Genomic DNA, 13,850 nt, shown 5'->3' with positions numbered 1-13,850 from the left:
GCTATCTTGACGTTTTGGTTTAGGCATAGTGAGTTTGTTATTTATCAGTAAGGCTTGAGTATTGGTTTTTTTCTTTTTTTACTCTTTAAACTGTCAGTTGAGTAAGAAGTTGTAACTTAGTGGAACTCTGATTTATTGGGCGTTATGAAGTCCATGAGCACTCCAGTTCATCTTCGGTGCATAGTATACCTTTGCTCTTGTGGGGCTAGAGGTTGAAATCAACTGCTCATGTGTCACATGACTCGAGGAGTAGTGATAAAATGAATTGACACTACAAATGACTCCTTATTTCCATAATCGGAGCCCCATAAAATCTAACTCCAACCTACTTTTTTAAAAAATGTGAAATATTTCAAACTTACCCCAGAAGTAAACCCTACTGAACTTTTGTGTTTATCCTTTGTATTATTTATCTATTGCTGCATATTACAGATGACCACAAATTTAGCAGCTGAAAACAGTACCCTTTTGTCTTCCCACATTTTCTGTCCAGGTACAACCTAGCTGGTCCTGCTTAGGGTCTCCGAGCTGCCACAGACTGTCAGCCAGTTGAGCTCTCGCCTGGAGGCCTCACTGGGGAAGGTCTGCCTCCACATTCCCTTAGGTGCTGGCGGAACTCGTGCCCTGGTCCCTCTAGGCTGGGCACTGCAGGTTCTTGCAGGCCGTGGCTGCCCTCAGCTCCTAAAGGCCGCTTGCAGCATCTTGTCTGGACTTCCCAAGCCTGGCTGCGTACTCCTTCCAACCAGCCAGGAGACTCGGGGCGAATCTGCCAGCAGACGGTCTCGTGATGTTACATAGTCGTAAGGTGGCGCCTGTTGCCTGAGCAGCAGGTCGCGGCCTCTCTCGCACTCGGGGAGGGTCACACAAAGGCCTGAGCACCAGGAGGCAGGGATTGTGGGACCACCATCAGTCTGTCTGCTGCATCCTTCTGCTTCTTTTCTTTATGGTTTTACAACGTGTGTGTGCATTATGAAAGAAGACACAGTTTTTGAACTTCATATAAATGGAATCTTACTGTAGTTATTCTTCTACAACTTGGTTTTTTTACTTAACGTGGTAAGATTAATCTATGTTGATGCCTGTTCCTGTAGTTCATTCATTGTTCACTGCTGCATAGTATTCCATTATATAAATAAACATTTTATTTATCCATTTTCCTGTTACTGTATATTTGGGCTGCTTTCGTTTTTTGCTAATCTAAACAGTGCTACCTTGAATATTTTTGTACATATTTCCTTGTGCACATTTGCAAGAAATTCTAGGTAATACAACATGGTGGAATAGAGTATGTATGTCTTCAGCTCAATGAGTTAACTCCACATTGCCCTCCGAGGTAGCTCTGGTTTACCCTCCCAGTGGGAGTGTGTCACGGCTCCAATTGTCTGCATCGTGACCAAGATTTGCTCTTGTCAGGCTTTTAATTTTTACCATTCTGAGGGATACAGTATGGTCTTTTGATGTGGTTTTCCGTATTACTCTTTTAATATGTTTATTGGTCAGTCATGGTTTTTCCTGTGAAGATATGCCTTTGGTTCATTTGCCTATTTTTCTGTTGTGCTATATATATATTTTTAATGTTGGATTTTAGACGTCCTTTGTGAATTTTGGATACTAATTCCTTGTTTAAGTTTTGCAAATTCCTTCTCCAATTTTCGAACTTGTCACATTTTCTATTTAGAGTCTTTTAGTGGATGGAAGTTCTTAATTTTAATGTAGCTGAAATTATCAGTCTTTTCCATTATGTGTTTTGCTTTTTGTATCTTATTTAAGAAAATTAAACTTATGACTATGCTGAAGAAAAAATTTTCTGTTTCCTTCTAAAGTTTAATGTTTTGCCTTTCATGTTTGAATGTTTAATTCAGTGTTTGTATATGATATGAAGAAGGGATCCAATTTCATTTTTGTCCCCATACAATTAACCACTTGTTCCAGCACTGTTCATTGAATATTCGTCTCTACCCACTAGTGGGCCTTGCCGGCTGTCGTAGTCACATGTCACATGTGTACTCGTCTGTCTCTGGACTGCTAGACTGCATTTTTCCTGTTTGTCTATCACTGTCTCTGTTCAGTGCTGTTTTCATTTCCAGTTGTTATGACGTCTCAAAGGCCAGTCCTTCTAACTTGTTTTTCTTTGTGAGTGTCTTGTTTATTCCTAAGTCTTGACTCTTCCATGCAAAGGTTACAGCCAGTCTGTCAGGTTCCCTGAGAAGCCCTCTGGAGCCCCTGATTAGTGTTGCTTTAAATCAGTACATGTGTTTGGCGTAAATCAGCATTTTGCGATATAAAATCTTTCTGTCCATGAATGTATTAGGTGTACATATCCATTTGTTTGGGTTATTTTAAATGTTTTTCACTGAGGTTTTATAATTTTGTCCATGAAGATCTGTAATCACTTTTGTTAGACTTATTCCTAGCTATCTTATATTTTGTTGCTATTTCAAAATTTACTGTTTTAAAAAATAGATATTTTCTCTTGCTGATCTTATAGATCTTGCTGATATATAGGCGTACAATTAACTTTTGTATATTGACCTTGTGTCTCGCCACCTTACTAAACTGTCTTACTAATTATAATTTATCTATAATTTAAGTGGATGATCATGGCCTGCGGATAATTCTGTTTCTTCCTATTTAATCCTTCTGTTTTTTATTTCTTTCCACCCTATCTTTAGAGCTACCCTGTAGAACTGTCGTTGAATTAGAACCTGTACATTCAGATGTGGCATGTACCTGAAGGCCTTCATTTTCATGAAGTTTCCGAGTCTACCCTAACATAATAGCGTCTCCCTCCTCTGAGCTTTTATGAATTTACTTGCCCATACTGCTTTTTTGTCACTCACTCTATGTTTGTGATGTTATCCATCTTTGCGTATGTTGTATCTTAACCTTTTTTCTCTTCATAGCACTAGCACAGTGCTTTGGGCCTGTGGGTACCAAAGATAAGTTGGTCGATTGAAGTGCTTTCAGGGTACTTGCCTTATGTGGAGGTCACTAAATAATCCAAGACAGTATCTCAAGTGCTCTTCAAGATATTGAGTAATTCTTCACAAAACTTGAATAATTTGAGGCAATACCTGCATAAGAATAATATGATGCAGGGGACGCTCGTGAATCTGTTATCCTGTAGCGTGTTTTGCTGTGTGTGTGCTGTGTCTTCTCATCAGTGTCCCCAATATTTCACAGTGTGCTCTCTCCAGATTTACCACATAGCATATAATAGCAGTTGCTTGGCCATTTTCTTGGCATTTTTATTAGGTCTAACTACTCTTCCACAGTTATTCATTTTCGTGTGTTATTTAGCACTAGGACCAGCCTTGTTGAATGCTGGAAGGACATTATAATAAGGTTAAAATAACTTTAAGTGATAATAGTAATAATGAAATATTACTCTGTTGAAATAATATCAGTAATCACCAGAACTAGTATATGACTTGGTTCATATGAATACCAGCAAGGGGCTGGGGGATTTTTGTTTATTAGCTAATGTGGCGCTGCCGTATCACAGATAATTGATATTACTTAGCTGTAGGCTTATGAGTATGTGGCATTCTTGGCAATTTCAAATAATTGATAGATTTCACTATTTCAGATTTTATTCATAAAGTGAGATATTTTTATATTACACTTTCTCAAATTTGCGTGTTCAGGTTTACATGAAATGTGACCACGTCATATCTTACTTATGAATAAAAATAATTTTATAGCTATTAACTCACACTTTTGTTTAATACTTTTGCCAGGTGCCCTTGGGCTTTGCAGCCCCGCTGGACGACCTGCCCCCGGTCCCCCACCTGGCACGCTGCTCTCTGGATCACCTGTATCTTCTCATGGGAAGGGAGCTGGAAGCTCTCGAGGAAGTCCCTCCGGGAAATGTGCTGGGTAGGGCAGTTCTGCGTTCTGTTCTGGGAGCTTACCTATTGCCACACACATTTAGTGACATCTTTGAAGGAAATGAGTTTGATGTCTCTTTTAGTTTGATAATTTTTTTCTGACATCCTTAGACTTTAACTTAGTACATTTGAGTAATTAGCATGGAGATCAATAACTTGCTGTGAATTGTGGCAGTTCTATTTTAAAGAGTACTGCCTAATGTTAGCTCAGCGACAATCTTCCTCAAGCAAAAAGAGGAAGATTAGCAACAGATGTTAGCTCAGGGCCAATCTTCTTCACCAGAAAAAAAAAAAGTACTGCTTAAGTAATCTGTGAATGCTTTATCCTACGCTGGGATTCCATTTGTTTGGAAGCAAGTCAGTCTTGATGACTATGACGCTACTGGTTCTATCGAATGTTGATTTACTAACAGTAGTGATCAATTTATATCTATAAATGTTATTCCTCATCTCTTTCATGTTTATTATGTGCTTGGCTTCTGCTCCTTGTGTCCAGAATTCACTTTTTGAGGTCCTCAGTAGAGCCCTAAAGTCTCAGATTAAGGAGTTTCTCTTGGGTCATCACAGGAACTGAGTGTGCCGTGGAATGCTGTATCCCGTGTTCCTGCTGGGTTCTGAGCCCTTAGTCCTTGTCGGCTGTAGAGCTATTTACTGGGCGGTTGCTTCGGCTGAAAATTCTTTTTATGTTTTAGAGAAGTGGTCCAGACTACAGGTCCAGAACAGCTAATGATTTATCGGAGTTTGTGAACTTTAGTCCAAGAAATTTGCCAAAGCACTTTGCCACTCCCTTGCAGAGATACCTTTTTTCCTGTATTTTTAAATTCCTTGTTGGGAAGGGGGGGCATCAAATTAGAATTCCTCGCTTCTCATCAGTGTCACCCATTCTTTTCCATCCCTTTGGGAAATACCTTTGAACTATAACAGTTGGTGTAGCTCCTTGAGCTGCCACAGCCAACAAAATGCTTTATCAGTAAGGACATGGGAGGAAGGATGGAAAACACTCCGTTTTTGTTTGTAAGCCTTCCTGGGGATTACTGTATTGCTGAGAACCACTCCATTTCGTTTCTCAAATGGAAGGTGAGGTGTAGGATTTCCAACACAATATTCAAGTGAAAGAAAAGGTATTTGTTGAGTGAATGGTTTTGTAATATCTCCTCCAGTTAAGGCCCAGTGTTTGTGCTTTTTCCCCAGTAGAGGTTGGGAATTTGATGTGTGGTAGTTTCTGGTTCCCCTTGTTCTGTTTCTGGATTTCCCTGTGCTGTCCAAGACTGAGGTTAAGTGTTTAATAAGGAGGGAAACCATCTCTCTTTCATCTGCCTCCCGAGGCAGCCTTGACTCTTCCATCTGCTACAGGAGACCAAGCAAGCTAAAAACTCTTCCTCCTGGAGAAAAGAGATGTACCTCATTTTCTTTTACTGATCTTTTAAAATGGTTGTGGGTGGTGATAGGAGCTGGGGTGATGGCAAAGGTGACTAAATATTTACCAAATTTAACTATATAAAAATAAGACAGATGGACACACCACTTTGGGACAAGATGGATTGAGGAGAAAAGCTAGATTTAGGGGCCAGCCTGGTGGCGCAGCAGTTAAGTTCGCACATTCCGCTTCTCAGCGGCCCAGGGTTCGCCGGTTGGGATCCCGGGTGCGGACATGGCACCACTTGGTAGAAGCCATGCTGTGGTAGGCATCCCACATATAAAGAAGGGGAAGATGGGCATGGATGTTAGCTCAGGGCCAGTCTTCCTCAACAAAAAGAGGAGGATTGGCTGTAGTTAGCTCAGGGCTGATCTTCCTCCAAAAAAAAAAAAAGGAAAGAAAAGCTAGATTTATTCCATTTAAGAGTTAGGATTGTATTTAGCTACAGGTAACCAAAATAACCAACTCCATAGTCTTAAACTTCACTCAGTAGGAAGCTTGAGGATAGACAGTTCAGAGCTCGTGTGATGGATTTCTTGTGTCATCGGGGAGCCAGCTTCCTTCTCTCCACCTGTCCACAATCCTCAGCATGTGGCTTTTGTCCCCATGGAACCAAGATGGCTGCTGTATCTCCAGGAATCACATCCACCTTCCTGGCAGGAAGAGGACACGAGGGCCAAAAGCCTTTTCACAGCACTAATGTTTCTATTTGGGAAGAAATGCCCTCGTAGTGACTTGTGTGTCCATGCTTGGTTTGTAATTTTGTCGTATGGTCACGCCTAGCTGCTCTGGAGCCAGGGACTGAGTATTTTATTCTTCCAGCCTCTGCAGTCAAGGCAAGGAAGGCTGTGAATGGCTTTTGAATAGCCAGTCGGCACTATAAGCTGCCTTCCCACACGTTTGCCTGGTGCTGCCTGAGGCCTTCCATCAAGGTTCTGTTTCTTTACATTAAGGAGGTAGATAGTCCACCAGAAGGATTATGAATGTAATATTGAAGGAGGGTGAAATCCAGCCAACCACTTTGACTTACCGTTTTTTTTTTTAAAGATTGGCCCTGAGCTAACGTCTGTTGCCAATCTTTTTTTTTCCCTCCTCCTTCTCTCCAGAGCCCCAGTACATAGTCGTATATCCTAGCTGTGAGTGCCTCTGGTTGTCCTATGTGGGACACCACCTCAGCATGGCCTGACGAGCGGTGCCGTGTCCACGCCCAGGATCTGAACCAGTGAAACCCTGGGCCACCGAAGCGGGACATGCAAACTTAACCACTCGGCCATGGGGCCAGCCCCTTGACTTGCCTTTGAATTGAAACATACAGTAATTATTTTCCTTCTGTTAATCCAAATCTATTCATACATGACTAGAAAACATGAGTATACCAAACTTTTGGTCATGGTTTTGCCACTAACCGCTTATATGGCCTCACAGCAATTGCATAACCTTTCTGGGCTACAGTTTCCCCAGCTGGTTTGGACTAAAGCAGTGATTACTCACATTTCTTATGGTAAAAATAGAACAGCTCTTTAAATTTTTTTTCTAAGAAGACTATTTATGGGTTCCCAGGGCTGCTTTTGTTATATTTATCATATACTATTATATTTGGCATACGTCCTGAACTTTGAGGACAGAACATTAAATAGCATTGTATGGTGCACATTTTATTGCCGTAGATATAAAATATAAACAAAATCGCATTTTGTACATTTTCCTTTATAAAATACAAACAAAACTGAAGTTTAAAATTGCTGTTACAGTGTAGCAGGTTGGCATTTCAGTGAGGATAGAGTAAGGTAGAAGTCCGTAGTGCCCATGCTGCAGAACTCTTCCCTGGATTATGTCAGCATCCCACTGGTTGAAAAAAATCATAAACTAGATTATCTCCAAAATCCCTTTTAGCTTTACTTTTCAGCCTTGTGTTTCTTAGAGAAAAGTCTTATTTCAGTATTTGGGATGTTTCCTTTCCTGTTATTATTGGAGGAACAGTAAATTTTTGATATGGTTTCTTGGTTGGGTTGGTAACCCATTTGAATGGCTCCATCAGAGCATCTTGAACTAGTTACCAGCCTTAGAGTCAGAATTACCTTTTCAGGCAAGTTTCACTTGTTCATGGATTGAAAACTGGAGTGCGTGTAGCGGTCGCAGCAGCTTCCTCAGCTAGGTGTTTAATAAAAGCGGCTTTCACAGCTCAGAGCAAGTTTAAGGCAGGACAGGGGAAGGCCAAGGATTCTGGTACATTAAGAGTTGAGAAGCAAACAGCCCAAGAGAAAGCCAGCTGGTAGCCGAGGGGCCTGAGTGCTGGGGCTGCAGCCATTAGGGGGCTGGGTGAGTTGATGGAGACCAGGTATGTCAGCACAGGTTTTTTTTTTTTTTTTTTTTTAAACTTAAAACAGGTTTGTCTTCTCGGTGGGAGTTGAAATGAAAAGAATAAGATAGATGACAGAATTTGATTGAACTAATCTATGTGTCCACTTATCTTTTGCTGTATAATAAACCACCCAAAACCTAGTGGCTTAAAACAAAGACAGCTTTTGTTTTTTCAGGAATCTTCAGTTTGGGCGTGGTTTGGTGGGACAGCTCGTTTCTGTTCCGTAGTGTCACCTGAGGGGCTCAGAGCTGGGTACTAGAATCAGGGGCTCTTCTCACTCACAAGCCTGGTGGTTCATGCCTCTTGTTGGTTTGGACCTTGCCTGGGATGTCTGGCCTTTCTATGTGGCTGCTGGGCTCCCTTTCAGCGTGGTGGCTAGGTGCTGCCGGCGAGCATCCCAGCAGGAGGCAGGCAGCTATATCACCTTTTAGGACCTCGCCCCAAAACCTTCAGCCTCTCTGCACCGTGTTCTCTTTATTAGAAGTGAATCACTAAGACTGGCCCACATTCAAAGGGAGGGAAGTAGCTCCACCTTCTGATCGGAGACATGTCAAGAATTTGTGGACATGTCTTAAAACAACCACCACTAATTGTAGATGATTTCTTGTTTCCTTTTATATTTTAGCAGGTCAATGACAGGACACATATCACACATTAACACAGTGATGCTTATAGTAATTAGGGCAGACCTGTAAACTCCATCTTTTTTACTCTCGTTAACTTAGAGAGTAAGTTGTAAGTCCTATTTAATAAGAAAATACTAGAGAAGTGATATGACTGATACTCATATGCATTTTTCATCAGAAATAGTACTGAGTCAGATTTATCAACTGCAGATGAAAATTTTTGTTGGAGAAGGAAATGAAAACACTATATGGCATTCTTGAACAAGTCTGTGTAGGTAGCAAAGTCTAAAGGAGAGTTCTTTTATTGGCACTGGAAAATGCGGATTTCACATTTGAACTCAGCTTGGAGGACTTGCACTGACGAGTGTGGAATAGGTTTTGTGGTCTGGAAATAGTTGATTTAAACCTTAAAATCATATAATTTCAACCTCATGTTTGAAAAGTTGGTATAGATGGGACCAGAGAGACCTTACCATGTTGAACACACAGTAGCCTTTTGTTCAATTCCCTACTAAGAATATCTCTAAAAATAAATGTTTGTCACAGGCTCTTTTTAAAATGTGAGGGGAAATTAAATTAAAATTCCAAATCTTTAGCCTTTTCTTGTATACTTTCAGATCTCTTCCATGTGGTTAAATCTTTAAAATTTCAGGGGCATGTTCTAAGAGGGAACAAGATATTCCTCTTTTCACAACGTGAGGAAAATATGAAGTATTAATTAGCCTTTTTCTGAACTGGTTTTACTTCTGCTGTGGTTGGTTGGTGGGTTGATAGGAATGTGGATCAAATGAAGTTGTGTGTGTGTGTGTCCTTAGTTATGTGGGATAATTGAGTCAGAAGCCTTTGAAGAGTTTTACTAGCAGATTTGATTTTATTTATTAAAAGGGAAATCTCAACAGTTTGTGACTTTTAAGCCTTTATGGTAGTTTTATAATATTTTAAATTCGCTTACTAGTGAATTTCTTGTAAATATACTTTATTATCAACATTTCTATTTGGAAATCACCTATTTTAATCAGTAAATAACCAGCAGCCTTCCTAGTCACTTCTTAGTATTAATACTTTCAAATGGTTTTAATAATTTTTCTTTTATAGATGATAATTGGATTTTATTCTCCTCTTTCCTAATAGTTATGTGTCTTAATTCTTTTTATTTTCACATTGCCTATAAAATCATAATAGGTAATAATAGTCATAGCTGCTATTCTGTCTAGTTCTTTCCTGACTTTAATAAAAATATCCCTAGTATTTTAGATTCAGGTTTGTTGATGCCTGTTGATTCATATCTGTTTATTTATCATGCTAAGAAAGTATTTTCTTTTTTAATTTAAATTAGGAATATACACTGGATTTTATTAATGCATTCTCAGCATCTGAAGACAAAGTTATAGAACTTTACCCCTTGCTATAATTGATGTCATGAATTATGTTTATTTTCTGATTAAGATGTCCTTGCATTCCTAGAAAAACACCACAAGCACTTGATCATTGCATATTCTCTTCATACACTGTTAGTTTCAATTTAATAGCAATTTATCCAGATTTTTATTGTTTAATAAATAAAATGGGCATTATTTTCTTGGTATCGTGGCAGTTCCAGAATGGGATACTTTCATCTTTTCCACCCTCTAGAGCTGCACTGTCTAATTGGTAGCCACTGGCCATTATTATTTAAGTTTAAATAGTTTGGAATCAAGTAACATTAGAAGTTTACTTCATCAGATGCACGAGTCCCATTTCACGTGCTCATTAAGCTCTTGTGGCTGTTGGCTGCCACGCTGGACAGTGCTACTCTAGAGAACTTTCTGTAGAGTAGGATAATCTTCTTTGAAAGTTTTGAAGTAGTTCAGTTGTAAAATCATCTGGGCTAGATACATAAAATGTTTGATTCTTTCAATCCAGGATACTGTCTTTCTCATTACCAATTCTGTGTTTATGTTTCTTGCTTTATTTCTTTATTATATAAATTTGTCTATTTCATATAATAGCACTTATGTATGAATTCTAAGGGCTATGTGTTTAAGTTCTTTTTAGAAGATAATTTTCAGTATAGTGTAGGCCATAATATAGGTCTGTTTGAAAACTGCAGATAGACTAAAAAAGAGTTATCTTGTACCATAGGGGTAACCACCAGTCTTTTTATATCCATGTATGCACATATATTTTTTTACATTGTGATAAATATAAAACATAAAATTTGCCATCTTAGCCATTTTTAAGTGTACAGTTCAGTAGTAGTATATTTTTAATACAAAAAATCATACTTTCTGTGATGTTTTATGACCTGCATATTTTTCTCTCAGAGATAAGCTCTTTTCTCGGTATTTGTAGCCTGTTATGTATTTATTTTATGTTTGTGGAGTTTAGATATCGGCATTATACTAGCTGCATGAAACCAGTAACAAAGCAGGGAATGGTTTTCATTGTTTTTTATTCTCTGAAACAGTTTCATGGCACAGGAATTTTCTGGGCCTTCAAACATTTGATATTAATACCCATGAAACCAACTGTACCTGGTTGATCAAGGTTGTGATTTGACAGTGTTATCACTTGTCCTTTTTGCGTTCTTTTTCCTGTTCCTTATGTTGATTTTGGTACTTTGTGCTCTCATAGATAATCATATTTCAGATTGATTATCCAGTTCGTTTGCATGGAGTCTAGTATTAATATTGATTATAACAATGATGTCGAAAATTACCATCTATTAGGGCTTACTCTGCCAGAAACTACTGTATATTCAGGAGTGATTATCTTATTTTGTCCCTGAAAAATGAGATAAATACATTTTACAGGTGGAAAAATAGAGGCTTATAAAGATTAAGTAACTTTCCAAGGTCACATAATAGTATATATAGAAAGGTAGAACTTTTATTTGCTTCTGTATCTGTAGTTATTTAACCCTTTTTTGTTTCTGTATTAATTGGGTTTTTTTCCCCCCTTTTTTCTTGAGCATTCTTATTTGGTGGTTTGTCATATTGTGTCTTTCCTTCCAACCTTAAAGAATCAATTCCTTATGTGTTATGTTTTTTGGGGGTGCATTAATTTATTCAGCATCTTTATTAAATCTTACCTTCTGCTTATCATATATTGCTTTACTTTTTTGTTTTTATTTAGAAGAATTTGTTCATTTTTTCTCTTTCTTTTTCAAATGAACGTGTTTATGGCCTGAATCTTAGTCTTAACTCTGGCTGGATTTCTTTGGTTCTGTATGCATTTTCTCTTTATTGTTAGATTTTTATGTGTGCTCTAATTCAGTGGTTTCCAGCCGGTGGACTGCAGTTGCACTTTACAAATGCGACAAGCTATTTATCCTTTTAGCCGTTAAAACAGCCAAGCAGGTTATAGGATGGCTGGAGTCCCCTTGGCTGTTACCTCGGATCAAATCGTTAGCATGTAGTTTGGTAAAATGCTTATTTTACAGGTTAAGATGTGTCTCTTAATCCTCATTTTCACTGACTGAAGTAACTGGCTAAAACTGCATAACTTCTTTTGAATGTAATACAGCTTTATAACTTAAGAATTTTCTATTAATAAGCTCATTGCCGCTCTAGACATTATATGAGAACAAGGATTATTGATGGGAGTTTTCTTCCCCTCCATCTCCAAAAAATATATTCCTCTTTTACTCTTAAATGGCACTTACAAGATAGAGACCAGATTCTCAGAGGAGATGAAACAAGAGATAATTGAAACAGTTTTTGCTGAAGTTGGTCAGTTAAAGAAAGGAGCCAAATGGGATAATAGTTTGAAGGAATGATTGGGTCAAGGGAAAGAGAAGGAGAGAATGAGTGAGGGAGTGTGTGTGTGTGTGTGTGTGTCTCTGTCTGTCTGTCTGTCTGTGTGTTTAATAGAATTCCATTGTACTTGGTCTTTGGAGTGAAAAAGGTAGTGAAAGGGGAAAGATGAAGGATGCAGTGAAGAACTGAAATGATTAGTGGTATAAAGTGTATAGGCTCTCCCAACGCAACAATGTGGAAAACATGGGAAGGAATGAGATTTTGCAGCATGTGATAAATGCATAGAGAAGCCACAGTAAATATCTGCTAGCAGATCATCAGATGGTACTTTGACTAAATGAAATTGCAGTGAGGTCCTGGGAAGAAGTGGAGACGGGAAGTCCAGCGAGTATTGCTCAGACGTGGAAATATAAGATTGGCCTGAATGCCAGTCAGGAAGGGACTACAGGCTGTTCTTAGACAGTGTGGGGCCGTCCCAGGTGTAAGCTTGGAGGAAACACCACTGAGACCATCTTCTCTACAGGCGCTAGGTCCTCGCGCCCTCTGGTTGGCAAGGAGGGGCAGGCTCTCCTGCCGTGGAGCCACCTTCTGTAACTCAGCTGATAGGCTTGTTCAGTTTCTTCATTTCCATTTGTGTTTTTGGCCCCACTAAACCTATTTCAGATAGTTGAAAAAATGAACAGTTGTATTTAGGAGTTACACATAATGAATGTACTACAGGTCATATTCCATTTCAAGTGACATTGGAAACATGCTTGTGAGTTGAGGAATTATCTGCTTGATTGTCCTGCTGACACTGGACAGGCCGGGGAGTCCAGAGCCTGGAGTTTAGCTAAACATCATCAAGTCAAATGTCAGGTGTAGGAAGCAGGAAGGGTGGGTGGTAATAGGTCAAGCAGAGTCAAGTTCAAGAAACTGATGGTGAGACGTTTGACCTCTGTTCTTAGTATTTCTAATGCATGACAGAGTAGGGAAGTAACTTGAGTTTTGTTCTGGTTTCATGAAGTTTTGGAAGATATCCTTGATGATTCACACCATAGTCTTGGTGACAGGGTCAAATTTTATTTTTTCCAGCAGACAACCAACTGATTGTCAAGAAGATCAAGAAATATACTCTTTACCCCTAAAATGTACATTTGGAGTGCAATTTGGCATTATATATCAAGAGTTTTAAAGATAATTATATCTTGAAAAATAATTATATTCTTTGACCTGAAAGAGCTACCTTTAGGAATGATTCAGAGGAAATAATTAACATTATGCACAAAGATTCAGTATGAGGATATTTATTATAGTTTTGGGGGAGAGGGTAAATGGTTAAGTAGAATTTTTTAAGAAAATTTCCAGAAAGAAAGGTATTTCTTCAAAGACTGTGAAGATAGTTTGTGGGAAGCTGATTTTGAGTGATAACAGTAACTGGATTTTGAGTGGTAGCAGTAATTATGAAGGCTCAATATCTCTTTTGGTCTTTCAGAAAAGTTGAAATATGTGGTTTAGAGGAAGGTAATGTTGAAGGGAGAAGCATGTTTCTAGTGTGAACTAAAATGCGGCAGACCCATGAGATGTGGAATTAATCAAGGCAGTGCATTTTAAAATCACAAGACATCATTTCATGGTCATTAGAATGACAGAAATCTTAAAATCTGGCAGTATCCTTTGTTGTAGATATAGGGCAGTGGCAATATTTATAAATTGTTGATGTAAATTGGTACAACCACCTTGAAGAATGCGTGACCCCAGGATGCAACAATTCCACTTGTAGGTGTATCTCTTAGAGGAACTTTTAAGTCTGCTCAAGTAAGGAGACGTGTACAAGAA

At 38.8% G+C, this 13,850-nt stretch overlaps 1 protein-coding gene across 4 annotated transcripts in view; it reads left to right on the top strand.

The window, feature by feature from the left end:
* Nucleotides 1–13,850, top strand: part of EFL1 (elongation factor like GTPase 1) — a 113,011-nt gene that overhangs the window by 40,713 nt on the left and 58,448 nt on the right. For all 4 annotated transcript variants that reach the window (XM_046652442.1, XM_046652439.1, XM_046652440.1 and 1 more), the window contains one exon: nucleotides 3,741–3,879. In XM_046652442.1, coding sequence (XP_046508398.1) covers nucleotides 3,741–3,879 — 139 coding nt within the window. The remainder of the gene's footprint in view (nucleotides 1–3,740; nucleotides 3,880–13,850) is intronic.

The sequence above is a fragment of the Equus quagga genome, chromosome 2 (assembly GCF_021613505.1).
Source record: "Equus quagga isolate Etosha38 chromosome 2, UCLA_HA_Equagga_1.0, whole genome shotgun sequence".
Lineage (NCBI taxonomy): Eukaryota > Metazoa > Chordata > Mammalia > Perissodactyla > Equidae > Equus > Equus quagga.
The sequence above is the reverse complement of the archived record's forward strand: the minus strand, read 5'-3'. Positions and strand labels throughout refer to the sequence as shown.